Source organism: Vanessa cardui, chromosome 29, assembly GCF_905220365.1.
Source record: "Vanessa cardui chromosome 29, ilVanCard2.1, whole genome shotgun sequence".
NCBI lineage: Eukaryota > Metazoa > Arthropoda > Insecta > Lepidoptera > Nymphalidae > Vanessa > Vanessa cardui.
The window spans coordinates 2,403,720-2,430,469 of NC_061151.1; the positions used below are offsets into that span (position 1 = coordinate 2,403,720).

General features: G+C 33.3%; 1 protein-coding gene across 1 annotated transcript; it reads right to left on the reverse strand.

Annotated features, from left to right (window-relative positions):
* Nucleotides 1-260: 260 nt before the first annotated feature.
* LOC124541918 (sphingolipid delta(4)-desaturase DES1) lies at nt 261-26,088 on the reverse strand. The gene is made up of 7 exons (XM_047119849.1): nt 25,776-26,088; nt 10,844-11,020; nt 7,262-7,401; nt 6,161-6,374; nt 5,713-5,778; nt 4,610-4,755; nt 261-2,455 (listed from the first exon to the last, which is right to left on the reverse strand). Exons 1-7 carry the CDS (start codon nt 25,855-25,857, stop codon nt 2,315-2,317), a joined length of 966 nt encoding a protein of 321 aa, XP_046975805.1. The 5' UTR covers nt 25,858-26,088; the 3' UTR covers nt 261-2,314.
* Nucleotides 26,089-26,750: the final 662 nt, after the last annotated feature.

Consider the following 26,750-nt stretch of genomic DNA (forward strand, 5'->3'; position numbering starts at 1 on the left):
ATTGTATTTGCAACTGAATATTGGAGTTTAACTGAAAACTTCGCCGAAACCTACTGGAAAAGCGTCTTTTTACACTCCATCTTAGTCTTTTCCTGAATCAAGCCATCCTTGCTGGGACAATGGTGAAGAATGGTTGTCTAAGAAAATAAATGGAGTAAAATAAAATAATTCAAGTTGTATTGCATTAACATTAAATACCTACTGTATCATGCTGACTTAGGAGGAAAGGAGGATTTCATTGTTGAAATAAAAACAAAATATATTCAATGAACGTTTAATACAATATTATAGATTTATACACATAAAAACAGCTTTGTACATTACTATAATACATCCTGTATTTACCTTGCCTTGTGTAAACACCATACAGCACAGATTATACAAAATCAGATCTCTTTGAATTACAGACGATTAAAATTTAAAAACAATATAATTTAAATCGTCGATATATAATTATACTTTTTTACATTTTTTTAAACAATTTATCCTGTTTCGTAATGAGTATACTTTTTTGTACATGCAGTAGAAACATATTAAAAAATAATAATAATTAAAGCAATAATATATATATAAACAATAATCTGTACTTTATGGGCTTGTTACAAACTAATAATTTTATTTTTATTAAGACAGCGCTTAATCAAAATGCGTGCGAACCGCTTTCAAAATTGTATAGAGTAAGAAATTTTAACACAAGACAAACCAAATCAGTGATAATATAAAAAATACAACTAACATCTAGAGATTATATATGTTGGGGTTAAAACCGGTTTTATGTGAATATTAGTTATACACGACTACCATTAATCGACATAATTAAATTCGCAAATAAATCTGCGACGCCATGTTGATATATGTCAAAAATTCAATTCTAAACTGTCAAATTATCGAATCTTCTGTAAAAGATAAAAAATAACAACTGTAAATTTTAAACACATTTTAAAAGATACCGTTCGATAAAAATAACATACCCCAACATACATGACATAGTTTTTTTTAATTATATAAATTATTATTCTTTATTTGTGACATGCGTTCTTAAGCCATTAATATTGATCGCGTTAAATCCCTGTACAGTTCAAAATTACACTTTATTTTTTTTTTCACTTAGAATCAACGCGAAATAGGCTAAGGAGCCGCATTTGATCATTAAAAAAAACTTACCAGCATTACAATACATGTCTGCAATAGCTATTTATTATAAATGCAGAAGCGAAAAATAAAGCATAATATATTAAAACTATTATTTTTTTATATAAAAATATACAAGTATAAAATATAGTTTTCTTTCCTACATTTTACTTTAATATGATACCGTTAATATTATATTATAAACTAAAGGCATTAACTAAAAGTTAACATAACCTGAGTGCTGTTACATGCATGTATGCATGTACAAACATGCGCATGGTCAGTATTATATTTAATAACATTTATTCAGTTTTTAATAATATCTCAAGTATCACTCCTGCATTAAATGCATAATCTAAAATAAAATAAAATAAAACTAAATATCTTTATTCGATAATTTCACTTTTATTTAACAATGACATTTTATCTTTTATATCATTTATAACAGGAAGGAATACTGGCCAATCAGCGAGCTGATAGTGATCACCAACACCACAAGGAATTATAAGAAATATGTATCACTTCCACGGTAACCATAGATTAAATACCTCTATGGCTTTTTCATGTTTGTAATTTTTTTAATTTGTTCGTGCTAGAAAGGCACTCATATTTCGCCAATATCACAGTGGATGGAGAAGTTACGATAGAGATTGAACGGTACGATCAAGATTAACTAATTTATTAATTATAAAAATACTTTACTTTGTCTATGAATTTACGATTCACACTAGGATATATTAGTGAAATTGACTCTTATGCTTCATTACAACAAGCCAATTAAATACAATAATTTTGTCTCTGATAACGTCACAGACTTTTAATTATTCAAAGATAAAATGTCATTGCATATTTACATTAAAAAAAAATGTTACAGTCGACACGAAAATTTATGACTGTGAATAATTGATATTCAACATAATTATGTACAATTTTAAACAACATAACTCGATAGTTAATTTAAATTTATTTACAAATGAATGAAATATAAAAAAAAATAGAATTAAGACTCAGAATCATTTTGTATACAGCCACAATTTTTTTTTAAATTTTTTTTTTAGAACTGACGTCTATAATTTTAAAACTAAATCTGTAACTAACAATACTTCTAATTATAATAAAACTTCTCGAAACGATAAATAAATATTAATTTCCGCTGCCTGAGTGACGTTTCGTGTGTTTACATCTAGCTCTTAAGGCCATAGTGCTTGCGTTTGATTCTGGCGTATGGCCCGATGTCAGGGTCCATTACGAAGTCGTATATGACTGAGGACCAGCTGTGATGCTGTGGTAAGTCATCGTAAAATTCCGAAGCAATTCTTTTTACCTTGAAAAAATAAAAAAAAAATTGTTACAATAACTGGCATTGGTATAAACAGCATAGTAAAGTAAAGTAACAGCCTGTAAATTTCCCACTGCTGAGATAAGGCCTCCTCTTCCATTAAGGAGTTCCAATGCGGGTTGGTGAAATGCACATGTGGCGATTTCTCACGATGATTTATTTCACCGCCGAGCACGAGATGAATTATAAACACAGTTAAGCACATATATATAGTGGTGCCTGCCTGGGTATTAACCCGCAATCATCGGTTTAGATGCACGCGTTCTAACCACTGGGCCATCTCAGCTCGACCCAGAGACAGCATTTTTGTTTATCGTGAGGAAACCTACATGTGTGTAATTTCATAGAAATTCTGACGCATGTGTGTTTCTCCAATCCGCATAGGAACGACAATTCAACTTTGGAAATGCTTAGAATATTTGCAAATCAATCAATATTTTAATATCTTAATATTTATTTGACAGATAACATTTGTATGACATTGATAATGACAGTTGAGCCGATAAAGCTCCGTATACACATTGGTACTGCACTGAATACTTTACTGGCTCTCAAATCTCTCCACGTAAAACTTAAGAATTAATCATATATTGTAATTAACTTTGTTTATTTATATTAATCATAAGTAGTTGAAACTCTCAAATCTCAATTTCTAAAATAAATATTCGGACGTAGCGTATATAATATATCCCATATTGAATTAATAAAACCGATTTGTAAATTCATTTTCTAGTCTATGGGCAATGGCAACCACTTACCATTAGCTTGCCTATTTACAAGTCCGCCTACCTATTAGCCGCTCAATCTATCCGGGAGGCTTCACATACATGTCAAAATACATCACAAGATAAGACTATGCAATACTGACTTCAGACAAAAATCTTAGTATTTTTTATGTGAATCATCAAATAGTACGAAAGACTGTCTCATATTTTCTTAGGACTAGCGCGCACTGGTAACTTTTTTCACGGTGACTGTTTCGTCACTCTTGTCGAGTCCGTGACTAACCACTGGGCCATCTCGACTCTCATCTCATCTCATCTGGAATTTTCCGAACCTTCTCCTCAAAGGGATAGGAGGACTCTAGCCCAGCTGTGGGAATTTACAGGCTGTTGTTGTTGTTGTAGTCAAACGTGTTTATCTTTATATCACAAACAGACACTCCAATTTATTATATGTATAGATAATAGTTTAATTATAAATACTATCGAAAACCATCAATTGACAGTCTTGAAAAGTAATAAGGTATAGTACGACACAAATTAGATGTAGCATCGGAAAATGCAATGGAATGAAAATAAAACCGATTACTGCCGATTTACACAACCAATAGAAATAGCTCCCTATCGCGCCATTCGACGCTATTCGTCGCTATAGATTCTCGCGTCAGAGAAAGCAAGTGCATGTAAAGCGACGTGTCAAATTGACGAATATATTAGGTCAAATGATATTAGAAGTTATTACGTTCGTGCAAAGATCATATTCGCATGAGAAATAAATATTTGGGATAGCGTAGTGAATTCGGATGTGATCGGTTTTACGAATTTTGCCGATGCGACATCTAAGTTGTGTCGTACTATAACTGCGAGAATGACAGCTAATCAAGACAGTAACTTTATCTGGATATTCATAAAACAAAACCAATTCAAGTGAACACCAGGTGTTTTACAGCGAGTATTTATATCAAGAGACATACAAGGCCAGTGATAATTATCTACATAAATACATTTTAATACTGATAAGGATAAGAGGTCTGTGATAACGGGAAGCACGTGAGAATGGATAGAAAGTTGATCAAAGTCATACTCAAACTTCATTCAATATATAGTAGTATAGCTATATCAATAATAAATAGCAATAGTACCATTAAGATCAGTCAGGTTTTGGCAATCAATAAATATTGTTGATGATTCGGTTTCTGTTTGGTAATTCAGGAACAGCACTCATTCAGCACTCCTATCAGCGCGGATTAGCCAATGAGCGTTCGTGTAGGCAATAATTACCTTTGGGAGTTCGTTTCGTGGAATGGACTTAATACGAATCGATTAACTTTGAAACAACTAGGGCTAATGAACCTATGACCTTGACATCGCTAGGAGTCATAGAAACAGACCTGTTTAAATTGTAAATGATACTTACCTCAGGTAACCTGCTACCAGGTACAGCTGGGAAGTCATGGTGCTCGTTGTGGTAACCAACGTTGAAGGTTATCCAGTTTAGGGGTCCGTAATACGAATACGTTTCGAAACCCTTACGGAACATGTAGTGTTCTGATATGAAGTGACCTGGTGGATAATGGTTGAAATATATTATTATATGTTGTCGAATCAAAAATAAATTTGTACTGATAATTTAGTAGCTATGCCAACTGTGACCAAATATGTTAGCAATATTGCTCGTTAACATTATGACGTCACACGTCAGTGTTTAACAATCCAGTGTTGTATGATGACTTCAAAGGAAAGTTAATATTATAAGGAACTTAATATCGAATCAAATAGACTTGTACTAATAATTTAGTAGCTATGCCAAATGTGATCAAAGACGTGACGTCACAATGCTTTCATTATTATCGTGTTAACATTATGACGTCATATGTCAGTGTTTAACGATCCAGTGTTATATGATGACTTTTAAAAAAAAAATTAAATGTACTAATATTTATTTTTATTCGATCTATTTAGTATGTAATTGTTAATATACTTTATTGTACAGCACAAACAAATACAAGAAACTCTTCCAATACAATCTTAGTTACATTTTTAAAACCATCAGCGTAGGCGGTGTAGTTATAAACCTACATACAAATAATTACACCCTAATACTTATACTTAATACACATAAATATACTTCTTATTAAAAATACTTATCGCTGAAAAAAAAGATATAAACAAGCTAGTTTTAGACCTACACATTAAGTACGTGCTCCAAAGTATTAATAAAGAAAATATAATATTTATAAAAGATAAATTGTTTAATAGTTTAAAAAAAAAGATAAGCGTTGTCTACCATGATATATGTATGTATAATTACATAAACTTTCTGCAAAACACGCTATATATATTTTAATATAAGTTGTATATCTATCCATTAATAAATTTTTGGTTAGTATATAAAAAAGCCTCCTGTTTCATTAATATATATATTCAAAAACTATGTCAACGATTATTTTATATTGCTTAAAAATGACAAGCTATATTACTTTAACAGTTAAGTCAAGTTTAACAGTTTTTATAACTTACCTGCAACAGGATGTACTCCCATTGACATCAATGAGCCAATTATCAGGTATCCAAGTACTTTCCAACCTGGAAAAAAAAGAAAACATTTTTTAATCTGTGTCGTTAGAATTGACAGTTTTTGTTCATTTCGGATTCCCAGTAGTTCTTGATGTATAATTGTTACATTAAAGTACTTTGATTAAAAAATTGACATTTAATTTTAGAAGAATTTTAAAGCAAGTTAAGGTTTAATAACTTTTTGAAAATCGAATAATTTTAACCGTTATTTTTCATATTCTATTCGTGACTAATTGTTCGATTTTTGAATGTTTACATTTGAAAACATTCTACTTATTTTTAATCATAAGGATTTAACTTTAGTACATAATTAATCGATTAAATTAAAATTTAAAATTATCATCATACAGACAGACATGACAGATAAAAATTACAAGAAATAAATACTCACCAAATACCGTGACGACGATCGCATCAAAGAACAACTGAATGATGAGATTGACGAGCTCCAGAGGGTGTGGTGGCTTCGGTCTCACCACCAACGGCCGGATGGAGTAGAAAAACGGCTGGAGTATTATCCACAAAAGTTTCCCACCCGTTGTGCAGAATAACTTCGCTTCCACCAATGTGGGTAGATCGACATCTATAACTTCATCGCCTTGGTACTAAAATTGAAAAAGAAAGTTTTTTCTGGCATTTTTTTGGCATCTGATACTTAATATACTGCAGAATGTCTGACAATGTTAACAGTTTTTCAGTGATTATCTACTATATTGTACATTATTATACATATATATGATACCTTCCTCTTGAATCAATCTATGTATTAAAAAAAACCGCTTCAAAATCCGTTGCGTAATTTTAAAGATCTAAGCATACATAGGGACAGACGGCGGTAAGCGACTTTGTTTTATACTATATAATGATACATTATGTACAATTATAAGGCAGATTTAAAAGATAAGTGTGAACTTATAATCTATTATTTGCATCATCTGATTACTTAGTGCAAGCCCGTCTAGGTAGCTTACTCATCGCATATTGTGCATGGGGTACTGCAAGGTTCAATTTTTAAGCCTCTATTGTTTCATGCATTGCAATGTGACTTAAAGATGCAAAACTTTAAAATTTGTATTAGTCATTTAATTGTACGTACAAAATTAATGACTTTCTAATTAATTTATCCACTATTATTATTTTCAATATAAATGTAAAGAATTTTTTTATGCTATTGCTTACAGACGAGCATATGGGCTACCTGATGGGAAGTGGTCACCACCGCCCATAGACAATGGAAATGAAAGAAACATTAACCATTCCTGTCATCGCCAATGACCCACCTTGGGAACTAAGATGTTACGTCTCTTGTGCCTGTAGTTACACCGGCTCACCCACCCTTCAAACCGGAACACAACAATACCAAGTACAGTCGTTTAGCAATAGAATATCTGATGAGAGATGGTTAAACATCTGATGGGAGGGACTTGCACGAAACCCTACCACCAAGTAACGTTGGTAAAGTCACAAATAATACAACTATTGTCAAACTTACCCTGTGATGTTCCAAGTGGTATTTCCTGAAGCTAATTGAAATTGGTATACCGATTGGTAAATTAGCGAAGAATCCAAATAGCCGGTTGTGGAGGGGACGATTGTGACCGAACGCTAAATTGTGGGCTATTTCGTGGATAGCTGAAAGAAAATAAACAAAATTTAAAATGTACAACTGTTAAGATAATTATACGTTTGGGGCCATTCCTTTATGACGTAAGACGATTTAGGGGGGAGGGGGGTCAATTATGTCTTATGTTTTCTTACCAGGGGGTTGAAAGGTGTTCCGATAGTTCCTACATAAGATCAAAAAAATGCACAAAGTTAAAATTATTTGAAAAAAAGCGGGAAACCACGCGTATGACAAGGTTCGTTCGTTCGTTCGTTCGTTTTCCTTTAAATTCTTACGTAAGTAATATTATACAGAGGAGAATGGGTTCGGCCTATTCCAATTTTTTTTTATCATAGGGGGGAGTGGGTCAAAAACCAGTGGAAATAGTCTTATTTAATAAATGAATGGCCCCTAACTAGTTATTCATGAGTACATTTATGATAATTAAATTTAAACACTTAACAAAATAATATAATATATAAAAAGCATATAATTGTACACATTTTTATAAAACTGTAGGTGTCATAAAGATTTAAGATATAACACTTTTATGTTGTATTCATAATTTCACAAAAAAATCGTCAAACTTTTGCAAGTTAGAGACTGGTACACAAGGTGAGCCATACAAAAAAATCTGAAATCTATCTACTTTAAGGACAAGTTTTGAAGCTTAGTCTGCCTTGGCATTCACATATGGCAGAATTTTGTCTTGCACGTATAGTACGTGCACGTAGCACGTAGGTACCACCCATGATATATTCTACCGTCAAAAAGCAATATTTATCATTGTTAGGTTTGGTTTGATGTCTGAAACAGTGTACAAGTAAAACCGTAACTAGTTCCCTAGTATGGTGGTAAATTGGGGATGTAAAATTTCATACATCACTGACGATTATAACCAATGGTGACCATTTATCATCAGGTGATCATTAGGCTAGCGACTCGCCGGCTTCGCATAGTTACTTGACATGTATCGTTATATTATGACCAAATTACATAAAATCATTATAAATTTTAGCTTATTTGCTATACTGATGTATAACCCATATTACTGTTAAATTTCACCCAAATACATTCAGTAGTTTTTTTCGTGAAAGACTAACAAACATACATACGTCAATCCTCAAATATTTTCGAATTTATAATATTAACAGGACACGTTTATGTAAGAAACAAAATTGATTAAGATTAGTAATAGTTGTGCTACCTACGTTATCGTAGTACACTAAGCTCTTAATGATTATTCATTAACAATTTAATCAAAGAATCGGCATGGAAAGTTTGCAATCTTATCGCGTTTCAGAAATAAATTCAAAACTGAAGGGGATGTTGATTATTTACACATTACAAACCGTTTATCTGATAACAGTTCTCGAGTGGACGATACAAGTGTATTATTTCGAGTGTATCGTATCTGATAAAGCGAAACGTGCGTTAATACTTGTATCACATCACGTTAGCGAATGATTAATGACAGGGAATCATTATAATGAGGATAATTTTAATTACAAGATTTGCATATATTCGTTTGTTAATTCATGTAAAATTTTAGTGTCGTTTCACACCGCGAACATTCGCTTAAACTGTGATAGATTAGATTCTATCATTACATAAGTAAATAAGACTCAGATAAATTAGGTATGTAGGATACCCAATATAAAAATTGCGGTAGTATATCCGTCATTCCAAGTAATGTAATTGTTTGTGCATATTACTTTGCCTTTCTGAGCAATCCACATCAGAGGATATATTTACCCTACGATGTTAAAACATAGGTTAAAGCCTCTCTAACAGGTAAAAGTGATTTTGTAAAAATAACATATGAGAACTCTCAAATAAACTAAAATAACTATTTTAGTTTAAGGTTACTAGTATTAGACAGTCTAATATGTCCTCAATATATGTATGTATGTTCTACGGTATCTCGTTCCGTTATTGGTTACCTCTCGCAAACGATATTGTCAGTTTGTCTTTAGCATTTTCATCACAACAGTGAACCAAATTTTGATTAAGTTTCAAATGAAGCTATTAAGGTTACTTTTTTAACACGCTTTTATTACTTTCATTTGCAACTACGTATGTAAGAAAAATCTTGGAATCATGATTTGACCCATTTCCCGGTCTTCGATTAGGATGAAATTTTGCACACGCTCTGAGTTCTTATGACAATACATGACTTGCTAAGAAATGTCATTACAAATCCAATATGGCGACCTCCCCAAGATGGAGGACTGGCTGAAATCCACCCCCATAATATGGATATCAAATGGAAGGGTTTTCTGTCAGGGATACGAAAAAATAGTTACGGAACTTAAATCCAACATGGCGGATGGCCAAGATGGCGGAGAGTCTATGCAAAATGCACCCCCATGATATGCATATGAAATGACAGGGTTTGTCTGTTAGGAATATGAAAAGAATAGTCACAACATGGCGGACAACAAAGATGGCGGATTGGATATTTGAAAAGCAACCCCATTTATCAAATGAAAGGTTTTGCTGAATGGGAAACGAAAAAAATATCACGTGACCTTTATTTGGACAAAACGCTCCATATAAAATTTTCAGTGCGTGCTAAAAGCGTGTTTTTTTATATTTTTAAACTATTTATTAATTATTTATACCTACACAGATGACAGCCAAAAAATAAAATGCGAGATACGGTTGGAGCCAAAACTGGTTAGAAATATGTAGGTAATAAAAAACCTGTCCCTTGCTCAATTTACGTGTTGATCTCCGCAATATTGATAAGAATAGATTAAATATATAACATTTATAGTATCATTTTAATATAGGAAGATTTACACGTAATAAAACATTCATATTACAGCAAAAAATTGTGATGAAATTCAATTTTACTAGTTGGTATTAAACCCAGATGTTCTCTTTAATATAGCTGTTCTATACAGGCCTATAACTGGAATATTATGTGCTGGATAAAATTGTGAATTACTGTTTAAATAAATAATTATAATACGTTTCAAATCGACCAGCTACAATCTCTTTAAATGTCAAACTTTTATAATTAATTACACACAGACGAAAAGTATACAAGATATTATGAATTAACAATGAGTACTACTGTTAATGTCTTAAAAATTAAATTTAGCCTGTAATCTCCGGTTGTACACCTAACACCGGTTTTCATGGGTATACACAGTCCCGGGTTCGATTCTCGGCCGAGTCGATGTAGATTATCTTTGGCTTTCTATTTTGTCTATGTGGAAATCTCCGGTGCCCTGGACGCCGAGTGCGCCCTGGTACACCGGAATACCAACTAAAAACCAGCCGTACCATATGTGTTTTTTCGGTGAGCGCCAGGGAATCGCTTTCGCATATTACCGTGACAGGGATGGTTCTGGTTGACCACTAATTGTCTCATAACGAGATCTTAGAAACCTTACATCCCTTTGTTTGGAAGGATAACTAGGTAGGTCACAAGGAACTGAAAACATAAGCTTAACAGATCACCTAACATGAGGGAGTGGTTAATAACACCCCCAAAGCAGTACGCGACGATCAACAGCATCGGCCAGCTCATGTGCTGGACAATCGGCAGCATCACGAACTGGGTCAGCACCATGCCAGTCACCACCCACTTGAACATGGGGTCGTAGCCGTAGAGCTTCTTGATTTCTGGGTATTTTTCTGTAAGAAAAACATGGAGAGTTAGAGAGACGGTACCAGTGTACTACGTATAGTTTGGATGAAAAACATTTTTCAGACCACAGACATAAGGCCAGACAAACCAACTGTCAAGCCTATCTCTGAACTGCGATTAAATTGTTCTTGTGAACCATATCATGCAGATAGATAGTTAATATATATTTATGGCTTGTTTTAGCAAAATTTTGTAAAAAAAGAAAGTATTGTAACAGCTAGTAAATTTCCCACTGCTGGGCTAAGGCTTCTTTCACTAAGGAGACGGATACATAATCCACCACGCTGTTCTAATGCGGGTTGGTGGAATGAGCATGTGGCAGAATTTCGATGAAATTTGTCACATGCAGGTTTCTTCTCGATGTTTCCCTTCACCGCCGAGCATAAGATGAATTATAAACACAAATTAAGCACATATATACAGTGGTGCTTGTCTGAGTTTGAACACGCATCAGTTAAGATGCACGCGTTCTAACCACTTGGCCATCTCAGCTCTCAATTTTGTATCAGCTATTTATTATCATACATGTAATTTAACATACAACAGAACTAGTTGAAGCTTGCGGCTTCGTTCACGTTTAAGGGCTTTGCTTGTCATGTGTCAGACAAAAAGACTAGCCTATGTCCTTCCTTTGAGTTTAAGCTTCATAACAAATTTCATCAAATCAGGTTCATTGGTTTAGCCGTGAACGAGCGACAGATAGACAGACAAAGTTACTTTCACATTTATATTAGTATAGAAGTATATATTACCAGCAACCCTTGAAAAAATGGAGTAGTTACTATTTTTTTTTTAGATATATGTTTACGTAATACGATTCTTACACTGACTGACTGACTGAAATAGTCCCAGCTAGCTCTCGTGTTCTATTAATCAAATAAATAAATATGAGACAACAAGACATACATTGCTCTGATCCCAATGTAAGTAGCTAAAGCACTTGTGTTATGGAAAATCAGAAGTAACGAAGGTACCACAAACACCCAGACCCAAGATAACATGGAAAACTTATGGTAATCTACATCGACTCGACCTCGGAGTGGTGTACCCATGAAAACCGGTGTACACACCACTCGACCAGGGAGGTCGTCAAAAACTATTGATTTTTTAATATGTATTCTTTCGTATACATCATTAGTCCATTAACTCCATATTGTAGAAAAGCGTAAATACGACCAAAACAGATTCAGCTAAACCGAATCCTATTACGATTTATTACGAGAACACACACAACGATGAAACACACATACACGTACAATTTAAATACAAGAGCATCATACATACATTTCATTTTAAATTGATTTTAATGAAAGGTTAAATGTGTTTTGTTTTAAATTCGTTAAATAGACTTTGAACCTGTGTCTTCGATATTTCGATGTGATACTATTAGTGTTCGCCGTTCGGTATAAGGACGATAGGTACAACGTGACAGCAAAAATCATAATCAAAATATACTTTATCCAAGTAGGCTTTTATAGTACGACACAAATTAGATGTAGCATCGGAAAATGCAATGGAATGAAAATAAAAGCGATTACTGCAGATTTACACGACCAAAAGAAATAGCTCCCTATCGCGCCATTCGACGCTATTCGTCGCTATAGATTCACGAGTCAGAGAAAGCAAGTGCATATAAATCGACGCGTCAAATTGACGAATATATTAGGCCATAACAAGTTATTACGTTTGTGTAAAGATCATATTCGCATGAAAAATAAATATTGATAATTTGGGATGGCATACTCAATTCGGATGTGATCGGTTTTACGAATTCTGCCGATGCTACATCTAAGTTGTGTCGTACTATACACACTTTTGAATCGTCATTTAACAATTAAGTGAAGCTCCCACCGGTTCTGAACATAAATTCTACCGAGAAGAACCGGCAAGAAACTCAGTAGTTACTCTTTTTCAACATTTAAAAAAATACAGTCATGTCAGTTACATATAATGTTTTACTAAAGATAAGAATATTATTAATATAATATTATATTAGAGCAGAGATGACCCAGTGGTTTGAACGCGTGCATCTTAACCGATGATTGTGAGTTCAAACCCAGGCAAGCACCGCTGATTCATGTGCTTAATTTGTCTTTATAATTCATCTCGTGCTCAGCGGTGAATGAAAACATCGTGAGGAAACCTGCTTGTGACAAATTTCATAGAAATTCTGCCACATGTGTATTCCACCAACCCGCATTGGAACAGCGTGGTGGAATATGTTCCAAACCTTCTCCTCAAAGGGAGAGGAGGCCTTTAGCCCAGCGGTGGGAATTTACAGGCTGTTGTTTAAAGATAATAATTGTATTTATGGCTCGTATCTCTCACGTAATATTTCACTCACGTTTTCGATATCGTATCGAAAAAAAATTATTTGATAAAGGATAAGTTAATCGGTACGGAAGACACTAATACCTTTATCGAACGGTGAAAGCATGAACCAGTTCAAGGCTATTTTTTGTCATATTATTATCAATTAAGTCACGTATGACAAATTAATTATTAAGCAACATCAGATGGAATTATTTCCGTACAAAATCAATGTATTTTTCATTCAAATAACACTCATAAAAGAACTTTTGGATCGTCTGAATATGCCTGATCTAACAATAAATATTGGACAAATATTGGGCTTTGTGCAAGCCTATCTGGGTTGGTACCACCCACTCATCAGTTATTCTACCGCCAAATAACAGTACTCAGTATTTTTGTGCTCCGGTTTGAAGGGTGAGCTAGTGTAACTACAGGCACAAGGGACATAACATCTTAGTTCCCAAGTCTGGTGGCACATTGACGATGTAAGGAATAGTTAATATTTCTTACAGCTTCATTCTATGGGTGATGGTGACCACTTACCATCAGGTGGCCCATATGCTCGTCCGCCAACCTATACCATAAAAAAAAGTATATTACTCTGATCCCAATGTAAATAGCTAAAGCACTTGTGTTATGAAAAATCAGAAGTAACGAACATAGATGATGCACCTATCATTATATTATGACCAAATAACATAAAATCATTATAAATTAAAGCCTGTATTATTCTTGTGTATAACCTATATTACTGTTAAATTTCATCCAAATCGGTTTCGTAATTTTTTCGTGAAAGACTAACAAACGAACATACATCCATCCTCACAAATTTCCTTCTTACAATATTAGTGTAGGATAGCATACCATGTTAATGTTTCACCCCTGGCTTAGCACACGTATTAAGTGGGTCATAGGTTTTAAGTTGGAAAAGTATCCTATTTATCTTAGAGTTCACGCTTATTTCAATCCAAATTTTATCAAATTTGTTACAGTGGTTTAGTCGAGAAAGTGTAACAAACAGATAGTGAGTTTCTGATTTATATTTGTATAAAAGTAACAGTCTGTAAATGTCCCGCTGCTGGGCTGGGGCCTTCTCTCCCTTTGAGGAGAAGGAACATATTCCAACACGCTGTTCCAATGCGCCATCTACCACTGGGCCATCTCGGCTCTTCCTAATATTGTATAGATACATTAAAATTCACTTAAATCGCAATGAGGGATTACTTGGTGGTTGCTTTGGGCCTAATTAAGTCCATTTGGGTAACTACCCCTGTTGTCTTCTAGTTTAAGTGTGAGCCAGTGTAGCCACCATCACTGAACAAACTTGTGTTTTATGAGAATAATTGGCATTTAAGTCGATATTCCCACGCTGTTCAAACTTGCTAATCATTTCCATTCGCGCCAGTCATTCGAGTTCGAGCGTTAATTTAAGTCATTTAGTTAACCATAGATCGTTAAATTCGTGGTAAGCAATTACTGCTCCCTTTCTGTCTTCATTGATTTCACATTCGAGAGAATGAGACAGAGGATTGATAAACTAATCAGTCTCTAGCAAGTAGGTCCCAATTTATAGGTGATTGTTAAAATAGGTACCAAAAATGTCCGAACATTTTGTGAAGTCACGTTATCTAAATATTCTCATGTTGGGTAAAGGCCTATTTCTTTTGGTGAGCTACGTGGTTGAGTAGTGTGTACACCGGTATTCATAGGTACGCAACTCCAAGGTCCCGGGTTTATTTCCCGGCCGAATCGATGTAGAAAAAGTTCATTATTCTGTGGTATCAGAATTATGTATGTGATGCTGTCCAATATACATATATTGTTATTATTATTCTTTTGAGAAGAAACAATGACTTTTTCCAACGAAAATCCAATGAAAATTGCCGAATAATTACGTGGTAGATTTTTATCTGGCACATTTCGATTTCTTTATGATCTTTGCCAGATGATTATTTTAAGATAAATTAAAAACTCAAAAAGCTAGTAGGAGTTGCGCGGATTTGTGCACACAATCAACATTAAGATCGCCTGTCCAATTGTTGTCCGATCTCAGCTCTTGATGTGACACAATAAATAGAAACCGGAGGTTTTAACCGAAGGTCGCAGGTTGAAATCTGAGCAAGTAACATTCAGTTCTTATTACACAACTCATTATGAATTAATACTATAAATTAAATAATACTAAGTGATTAAGGAATAGTCTAGACCAGTCAGTGGTCGGCAATTTTCATTTCTTTTCTTTCTCTTTTTGACTGCGACAAGGTAGCAAAATAAACTCGCCTACAGTTTATTTTGCTACCTTGTGGCTCTTGCCTACCAAGAGGTTGCCTACCGCTGGTCTGGACAATGATATCTCTTGAAATTTGGACAAATTTATTTATTAACTTTAGTTAAGATGTAACTTGAGTGTTAGCACTACCGTCAGAACATGCCAAAGATGATAGCATAGGGCGACTTATGCTCCTGGATAGCGGAGTAGACCATGCGACCCCATGACATAATCTGCTTCCAAAGAGTAAGGGGTATCCAGATTATTTACTCGGCTGAAACTTTCGTAATTTAGAAAGAGACAACCGATTGCAATGACTAATCCGGTGCAGGAGTGACGAGATCTTTCCGTCTCCCTCTGAGGTTCCCCGAATGCTTGCCGAATGCCGACGAGAATGGTTTATTTTTCCCTTCTCTATGAAGAATCTGCTCAATTCGTGCGAGGCACAATAGATACATACTGCAATCGGTGGCCAAAAAACTTTGTAGGGGGGTTTCCTCACATAGCACGAATATTCCTTTGGGATTAACGGACACTGAGGGACTATTAATTTATTAGGTAAGACTGACTATCTTTGCTAGTTTTTGACTCCTTCCCTCCTATTATAAGAAAAATAAGTATAAGCCGAACACCCCTCCCCCCCTCTCCTTCCTCCCTCCCCTATTTGATATTTATTACGCAAGAAATTAAAGGAAAAATGTATACATATTCGGTATATTATAATGTTTATTTTTCAAATTACATTTTTTTTTAAGTTCAAAATTTGTAATTTCAAAGGTTCTAAAGGTATACGAGTGAACCTCGGAAATCGTGCGGTTTCTCGCGCTTTTCCAATTAATTTTAAACTTTTTTTATCTTATGTAAGAACTATCGCACTCCTTCCCAACCACTTGTAAGAAAATATAAGACATCGAACTCCCTCTCTAAACCGTCTTACACATTAAATAAATGACCCCTAAGGGTTCCTTTATATTAAAAAAATGTTAAGATAAGTTTACAATTCTGAAATAAGTATAGCAACATTATTCATACATTCTGCACTGATACATATTATGGTTATCGGCCAGATATTCAAATGGGCATTTCCATTCAATCCGCATGCGTTATCTCTAACTCTTATCAAAAACTAAATACCTAATAGTTAAATACAGTTTATTATTCCATACTGTAACGTGGAATTTCACCAAAACTAAATAACAAGAAAAGTAAATTAAAGTAAAGAAACAGCCTGTAAATTTCCTACTGCTGGGAAAAGGCCTCCTCTTCCATTAAGGAGAGGGGTTTTGGAACATATTCCACCACGCTATTTCAATATGGGTTGGTGGAATGCCCATGTGAGACACATGCAGGTTTCACAAACACAAATTAGGCACATTTATATAGTAGTGCTTGCCTGGGTTTGAACCCGCAATCATCGGTTAAGATGCACGCGTTCTAACAACTGGGCCATCTCAGCTCAATTAATAACAAGTACAATCTAAAATATGATTAAATACTATATAATTAGATTCTTATTTAAACATATCGCGAATTTTCATTTATCGTCGTTAGAAAATACTTGCGTAAACGTTTTATCACAATTGTAAAATCTTTTTAATCTGTCGTGATAAATATTCATCGGAAATGTTTTTTTTTTTAATTTGCTACCGTCATAAGTGAATTGTAATCCTAAAAATCTATGCTAAAACCAGTAGTGGGATGCGGCTTCGCCCTTGTTTTAGATTGTTGGTTATCATATCAGGCAAGAAATGTTGCCTATGTCCTTTCTTGGAGTTTGGTCGTGAAAGATCGACAGACAGTCAGAGTTAATTTCACATATAATATTGACAAACGACCCGCCCCAACTTCGCACGGGTGTAATACTGATACTAAATCATCATCCTCCCCCTGCCCTTATCCCAATATTATTTGGGGTCGGCGAAGCATGTCTTCTCCTTCCATACTTCTCTGTCGGACGTCATCTAACAAGTAACATTCTTTCTAACCATATCCTCTTTCACACAATCCATCCATCGTTTCCTTGGTCGTCCTCTACCTCTATATCCGTCCACATCCATGCTCAAGCCTTCCTCACAATATATTCCTCATTCCTCCGCATTACATGCCCATACCATGATAGCCGCCTTCCACATAACTTCTCGGCTATCGGTGTCACTTTCAAACTTCCTCTTATGTACTCATTTCTTACTCTATCCATTCGCGTAACACCCAAATTCCTCTCATCATTCTCATCTCCGCAACATGCGATTGTCTTTCAATCATCCCTTTTGTAGCCCAACACTCTGATCCATATACTAAATATACTACAGAATTTGTTTATTTACATCACATTAGAAACTTTTAAATTTACCAGTGTTTCTTTACTATATTGTCCATTATATATAAAAACCTTCCTCCTGAAACACTCCATCTATTACAAAATAACCGCATCAAAATCCTTTGCGTAATTTTAAATATCTAAGCATACATAGGAACAGACAGCGGTAAGCTTTGTTTTATACTATGTGGTATACCTTTTTTTATGGAATAGATTGGCGGACGTTCCTATGGGCATGGCATATGATGGTAAGTGGTCACCATCCATAGACAATGACGCTGTAAGAAATATTAACTATTCCTTACATCGTCAATGCGCCACCAACCTTGGGAACTAAGATGCTATGTCCCTTGTGCCTGTAGTTACACTGACTTTCTCACCATTCAAACCGGAACACAACAATACTGCACACTGTTGTTTAGCGGTAGAATATCTGATGAGTGGGTGGTACCTACCCAGGCGGGCTTGCACAAAGCCCTACCAAGTACGTTATAAATAAAGGAACATCACGCTTAAAACGCTGAACCGATTTAGATGAAATTGATAGGGTAAAATAGGCAACAACTAGAACATGACATGACAAGTCGGGTGTTAGGTGAAGTGTCCTCATTACTGTTATCATTGTATATACGAGTATGATGTGAAAAGTCGTCTGAAACTCAAGTGTTTAGTTTACAAACAAACCGAACTACATCTATTTAAAGATATGACTCAGATACTTCACTTGAGTGTATTTGTCCGCTAGTTATCTATTTATCGAACTTAATCTTTCTTTCAATCGACTTCGAAATTCATTTAATCTTTTGTTTTTAATTGAAATTAGTCAGACACATTACATGATAAATATAAATATCGAATATATAATTTGACGACCTCCGTGGTCGAGTAGTGTGTACACCAGTGTGTGTTTTTATAGTACGCCAGGCCGAGGTCCCGGGTTCGATTCCCGGCCGAGTCGATGTAGAAAGTTCATTAGTTTCCAATCTTGTCTTGGGTCTGGGTGTTTGTGATACCGTCATTTCTTCTGATTTTCCATAACTCCTTATAAGTCTTTTAGCGGTTTGGTCGTGAAATAACGACATACAGACAGACAGAGTTACTTTCATATAAGTATAGATTTAAGTTTTTTTTTTAACTCCTTATAAGTCTTTTAGCGGTTTGGTCGTGAAATAACGACATACAGACAGACAGAGTTACTTTCATATAAGTATAGATTTAAGTTTTTTTTTTTGTTTGGTACGTCGGTTCATAAACATATGTTGGATTGAATTAGCTGCCTCATATATATTATGTAATTTTAATTTTTTTTGGTTTATAAATATTGGAATACATCATATACATTACTCTGATCCCAATGTAAGCTAAAGCACTTGTGCTATGGAAGATCAGAAGTAACGACGGTACAAACACACAGACCCAAGACAACATAGAAAACTAATCTATTTTCATCGACTTGGGCGGGAATGAAACTGGGACCTCGGTGTGGCGTAACCATGGAAACCGGTGTACACACTACTCAACCACGGAGATCGCCATCTGTTTAATATATAACCATTGGCATATATAAATAACTTTAACCTTGACTTTGAAATAACATTGTATTCGCAAAACAGTGTATTAAATCTATATATACATATAATAAAATTGGAGTATCTGTTTTTAATATTCAAATAGCCCTTGTTTACTCAATGCATATGTATTTATACACGGTACACATACCAAAATAACATTTTTTACAATTTTTGTCCGTTTGTCTGTTTGTTCCGGCTAATCTCTGAAACCGCTGAACCGATTTTGACGGGATTTTCACTGGTAGATAACTGATATAATAAGGAGTAACTTAGGCTACAATATTTTTTTTGTTAAATTCAAACGAGTACAACGTCGCGGGCACAGCAAGTTTTGGATATACAGTGAAACTTGGTTAAGTGGGACCTGGATAACTGAAATACCTCCATAACTGGAACTCATGCTGTTGTCCCATCACTTTGACGTTGAATTAACTCTGTTAGTGGGACGATGCAAACCTCTGTAACTGGAATTAGTTACTTTGTTTTATCATCACAGTTACCTCTATAAATGCGACAGCAATTGATTTTTATACACATAAACCTCTGTAACTGAGATAATGACGTTTTGTTTGTTCGCTAACTTATTCCTCATCTATATTTTCCTAAGACATTGTTTTATTTAATGATCGCACCTCTATAAATAAGACAGACATTTATTAATGCCTGGGTATCCGAGACATCGTATAAGTGGAATACCTCTATAAGTGAAACAATATTGCAGGTCCCTTGTAGTCTCACTTAACCAGCATTCATTGTAATTAGTTTGGAATAGGGTTGTTTTATAAATAAATATATGTACATTAATTGTACAGAAACTGTTTTTAGTACACAATATAGCTGAGCTAATCGCATAGATTTCCTATGTATAGGTTTTTTGTTATTCCATTGGAATGTAATGTAGGTATAATTAAAGTCAAAATATACTTTATTCAACAACAAGCTCTTTTAAATCGTCATTTAATAATTAAATTAAATGACGTTACCACGGGTTCGGAAAGTAGATTCTACTGAGAGAAAACGACAAGAAACTCAGTAGTTACTATTTTTCAACATTCAAAAATACAGTTATGTTAGTTAAATATAATTATATATTGTATGTAATATCCTGCCTGGAAGTCAACATGTATTAATTTCACAATTTCTTATCTGTATCGTATGTATAATCTTTTATTGATTAATATGCCTTATTTACCAATATATTTTTTTGAATTGAATTTATATATCTTGAAAATAACAGTTCATAAAGATATAGGTTATATATCTTTTTAGCTTAGTTATCATAACATATCATCAAAACATAGTCGTTTAACGCTGTCTGTGTATGTATGCTTAGATCTTTAATATATGCAACGAATATTGATGCGTTTTTTAACATACTTTTATTAGCTGGGACTTTATGTATGCATGTAACTGTGTAAAGGAATCTTTGAGTGCGATTTTCAGCTAGCTTATTAGTATAAGTTATTAGTATAATTGCAGCTTATTAGTATTAAGTGCCAATGACAAAGCCATTAGCGTGTTTTTTAGTATTTTTTTTAAGTATTATTATTATTTTAAAAGATAGAGTAATTCGAGAGGAAGGTTTTTGTAGATAATACATGAACAATATATTAAAGCAACAAGTAAAAGGTGTTGTCAAACCAAAGGTAAGGTAAGTACGATAAAAAAAATATTTGAAAAGGCGCGGAAAACTGCGCCATTGCCGGAGTTCGCTTGGACCTTCAAAATCTTTAAAATTACAACATTTCAAAAAGTTGTTATTTTAAAAAATAAACCAAAAACGTAAATCAGTAATTTTACAGTAATTTTTTCTTTTAGATTCTTACGTAATAAATATTAAAAGGGGCGGTCTGATCAAAACTGAAATAGTCTTATGTAATAAATAGAAACCCTAGGGCCTATCTAGACCAACGAGCCGCAACTAGGTACACAATAACCAATTAACATTATGACTCAGGGATTGAAGAAATACTGTTGCTATGCGAACACGCGCCGAATTTTAAATGACAAATTATAAATTTAAACAACCGTATTCATTTCTTACATAATCATTTATGTTCGTTCATTATATTCAAAATCATTCAATTCGTGCGTGTAAGTTACGTTTAGAAACGGTTCATTTACTTACTAATATTATTATTCATACTCTTTTATACCACTTACAATTTATCACTAAAGCAATTAAATCTTTTCATTTAAAATTAAACACAAAACATTTTTTTTACAATACGGGACTTAGTCTAGACGCCATATTTATTTTAATATAAACTCACATGGGCGGGCAAACAAGATATATTTATTTGTCAAATACATATGAACGTACATACAGAAACAGCTGAAATCATAATCGTCCTTGACTTTGTGGTAATCTCTTCGGAAAGTTTTCTCTAGAAACTACATAAGCATACGCGTCATAAGGAAAAAAGTCGTTTAAATTATGTCATACAACTATTTAGCGTACAAACGTACTCAAATATTATTTCCTAGCGCCCGATATCTAGAGTAGCCTTATGAATAAAAAATAATATTCGAATTAATGTTTTTAATCTTAATCCTAGATATTTTCGATTAAATTAATAAAATAATCTTGGCTGTATGTCGTAAAACTCAACGCCCAACTATTTTTTATTTGTTGTATTCGGTTTACAACATTTTAAAGTATCTCTAACATTTTTCTATATTCAATTTTGTCATATTAGTCTATAGACTCGATCATTACAATGAGTACGTGAGAATTACTGAGCATAAGAATATTACTACTTATATACATATATACTACTAATAAACTAAAGACAATATAGTATTTATTTAGTAGTAGTATTATAAAACTGACTCGTTCGACTCCACATCGAAATTAAAATTGGTACCACCCACTTATCAGATATTCAACCGCCAAACAGTACTTAGTACTAATGCGTTGACTTTGCTTTGACATTGGGTGACATAAAAAAATAGTGGATAGTTTTGTCATAAAAAAATGCTCCTCTGTCATTGAAGCTGTACTTGTTAGAAATACTTATTTATGCTAATACATTTATATTATATATTTAATAAACTCATATTTTACCAGTGTATCGGTTTTCGTAAAAGTGTAATCGATTTTAGAACGTCATTGGTATGGCTGAATATAATAATACATGATGTTTTCCCGCGAAAACGGATTATTAAAAAAAACAAGAGAGAGTCGCGCATGGATGGAACGACATTTACAATTTTTTGTAAAAATTCGATTTGTTAACTTCAAGGCAATAATAGTTTATACATTCTACTGGCGTATTTATTATACTGAAATATTTTATTAAATATTCCTTGGGTTTGAGAGCGCAATCAATCATCGGTTAAGATGCACGCGTTCTAACCACTAGGCTATCTTATGATATAGGTATTATATTTCATATCTAATCAATGGGGAAAAACATCGCGAGGTAACCATTACATGTATACAGATGTTCTATCGTAGCCGCCTTGGGTATATAGACAAAATGATTCTTTATCTGTACCAATAACACCTACCTATCCTGACATTTCACATTTATTTTGATGGACAAACGTACAAAGATGAATTATGCTACATAGGTTTACTTATAGTTTTGTTTGTTGGTTGAAATATCGCGTCATACGAAAAACTCCCTATTTAAAACCGATAACAGCAAAGATAAGACTCCTGAAGAAAAACAGATTCTGAACAAACTGGTCAAATACAGACCTCAAATTCCCCAACATTTCAATATAATTGAATAAATTTAGGAATGCACAGACAGACAACTAACATACATTTATATATGTTTATTTATATTAAAAGTTACATGACGATTAAATGAGTCCATGACTCATTTTATCATATTAAATTGTCAAGTTTTTCATATTCCACTTGACATTTTTGACATGTGTTGCACAACCAACCTTTGGAGCTAAGATGTTATATCCTTCGTTCCTATAGTTACACTGGATCAGTAACCTTTCAAACCTGTAAATATTACTAAGTAATCCTGTTTGGCAATAGAATATCTCGTGGTACCCCCCATACCACCAAATTTTAATTTTAATTTCAAGTTAAGCCAGCTGAGGAAAGACGGATGACCAACATTACTGAACCAATAACTTATCCCAATATTAGACATTTCGGTATAATATCACACATCACACACATCATCAGCTCATTTTTGTCCACAACTGGACATAGGCCTCTCCAAGACACCACTGTGGTCTTTCTTTGGCTACTCGCATCCAGCTCCTGCTTGATGATTTACGCAAGGTGGAAAGCAGGAGCTGGATAAAATATACTGTACGAAAATTCTTTGAATTAAATCTTCACTATGAAAATTATTTTGGTCTGAGTGATTTGGGTTACAGCAGTCAATCCCAAAAAGATAATAACTAACTGCACAATGTATATTACAGTCCTCAAGTGTGGGTGCAATTGCAGGAACAAAAGTCTTCACATCTATCCTTAATTTTTTTATTTTTTTATTCATTATTATAAAAAAAACTTAAGATCAAGTTTCTGCTGCTAATTATGATGACACTTATCATCCATTATTTTTGTAACTAAAATTTAAATAAAAAATAAATAATTAGTGACAATTGTAAATTATGGACAGATAAATAAATTATTATAATTAATTATTTAAAGGATTCCCCATGAATTTATATTATTTTTAAAGAAAATATAATGGCTATAGCTTTTTGTACACAGCCGGGGGAAAAATAATATGTTTATTAGAAACTGTGTGATAGAGATGAGGATCTGAGGATACATTAGAAAATAATCGAAGAAGTAATAAATTTCCTATACAAAGGCACAGGTTAGTCGTAATATACTATGACAAACACATAAATACCACTAAATTTTTCAAGATAAAGTTTTTGTTGTTACTATACTAAGTTCTATATGTTGTAGTATTTAATAATCTATACTTATATATTATAAACAAGAAAGTAACTCTGTCTCTCTTTCTGTCTGTCGCTCTTTTACAGCCAAAGCATTGTACCAAATTTGAAAAACTTTAATACAAAGCTAAATTTAGCTCCAAGGAAGGACATGGACAAGGAAGGCTACTTACCCAATACATCATGACAACTTACTTTAAACACAAATGAAGCCACAAACAAAAACTAGTTGTGTGTAAAGTGTTAATAAATAAGCTATAACAAAATTATCAATGATATATTATTAATTTTCTTGTCAATTATCTTTCAGCTCGCCAAATTGTAAGCTTACATAAAAACTGATAAAACATTCAATAAAACCGAGACATATATGGTACATATAAAAATTCTAGTATAGGTAATAATTTCTAATCGCAACATTCCATGTTTGAATAAGTTCTTTAATATTATTATCATTCAGGAATGTGATAAGACTTTTTACTCAATTAATAAAATATGTCACATTTTATTAATTGAGTAAAAAGTTTTTCTTTTATGTTTACCACTATACATAGGCAAAGGTGTTAATTTGTTTTTTTTTTATTTATTAAAATGATGCCATTAAAAAAAATTCAAGATGGGGTTTTTAAAACCTTCCTATGTTGTGTAAAATACTTTTAAACAATTCAAATCAATATTGATTTCTATAAAGTACCTAATGGCTAGCAGAATATTCCACTATAATGCCAAGAGGTTAAACAGCAATTTAAAATATAATTTTAGAAGTAAGCTTAAATTGGGAAAAATCTTTGTTTAATGTGAATGAATTATCTACATGTATTTTTAATAGATGTTTTAAAAATAACAAAATAAAAATGAATTGTATAGTTTTATACTCCCTATTATTAAGTTTCAGAAACTGGAATGCTTATTATCCATGCAGGGGTCAAAAATACAATTTATAAATATAAAAGAAAATCAATGCACAAAGTTGCTTTTCACTCAATTATAATTCAATTAAAACTAATTATAGTAATACCTTATTAATTAATTATAGTAATAGTTTAAATTCAATGCAAAGTATTCAGGCAAAGAAAACAACTATAAATTCTATTTCAAACCTTATTTTTCAAAACAATATTGACGCCATCGAAGTCTCGAAACATAGCTAAAATGTTTCTATATATTTTGATTATTAATAAAAAAACGGGTCAAATAACATTTTGTATGCTTTTTCTCCGTTATTTAGATAGAAATCGTCTAAGATTAGGAGAAACAGTTAGTCTAAAGACTAAATTATCTTTCGGTACATTAAATGTGAAATTATTATATTATGAAACGAGTTAGCTCAAAATGTGACTGTAGAACTAATTTAAATATTTAAAAATGACGTAATTTCATACCTAGGATGATCTTCCGGCGAGTCGCATGTGGTTCTTCTGTGTGAACCCACTCAAAATCAGTTCTGGACACCTTTGCACCCATTTTTTACCACAAAACTGTTCACTTTATGTATAGCTTGCAATTTATCACTGCACGGTCAATTTGTTATATTAAATTACCGCGTCCAAACAAAATAAAGCGATACGCCCTTTTCAATTACGAAGAGCGACTCGTAATCACGACCGACCGGTTCAAATTTTCAATTGTGACAAACACGATACAGTAGTCACAAAAGTGGAGTAGACAGTATTAAGCATTTTATCAGATAGTGTCACAACTCACAGTCGACATGTGACACACTGTCAGCTTGACGGAAACGTTCAGAACTTTTAAATAATTAATTTGAATCAACTGATTATTTACTTCAATGATTCTATAAATATATACAAATCGAAAATAGCTATTGAATAAACTATGGATACGTGGAATTTTGGCAAGAATGCTGGCAGTATATTTCGAGACGTAATGTAAACCAGCCTTCCTTTTATTAATGATAGTAACAGACAAGGCGTTTTAACATATTTTACAAATGTATTTTTTTTTTATTTAAATTCTTTATTGACCAACAACATAAGTTGTGACAAAAGGCGGACTTAATGCCTGAAGGCATTCTCTACCAGTAAACCTTTAGGCCAAACAGAAAGTCATGAAGGCGGTAACAATAAATTTTATAATAAATACGATAGTAATAATAATAAAACAAGAACATAGATAAAATATTGTATATATGCATAAGAATACACATACACAACACAGCGTAGTGAGAAAAAAAGAGAAAATTAAGAGAGGTTTTTAATAAGATGATCCTGTAAACGACGCTTGAAGAATGCCTTAGTAGGATCCTTTCTAATTTCTACCGGAAGTTTATTCCATAATCTGACAGCTTGGAAGAAATTTGAATTTATCTTTTAAGTAATCAGGGGCAAGAGGGTCAA

Bases quoted from the DNA above. Each gene is read 5' to 3' on its own strand.
- LOC124541918 (XM_047119849.1), bottom strand. From the start codon at position 25,857: ATGGGTGCAAAGGTGTCCAGAACTGATTTTGAGTGGGTTCACACAGAA. The intron at 11,021-25,775 runs GTATGAAATTAC...TTTTTCTTACAG, and splicing joins TCGCCGGAAGATCATCCTAG to AAAAATACCCAGAAATCAAG. The intron at 5,779-6,160 runs GTGAGTATTTAT...TTTTTTTTCCAG, and splicing joins GATCGTCGTCACGGTATTTG to GTTGGAAAGTACTTGGATAC.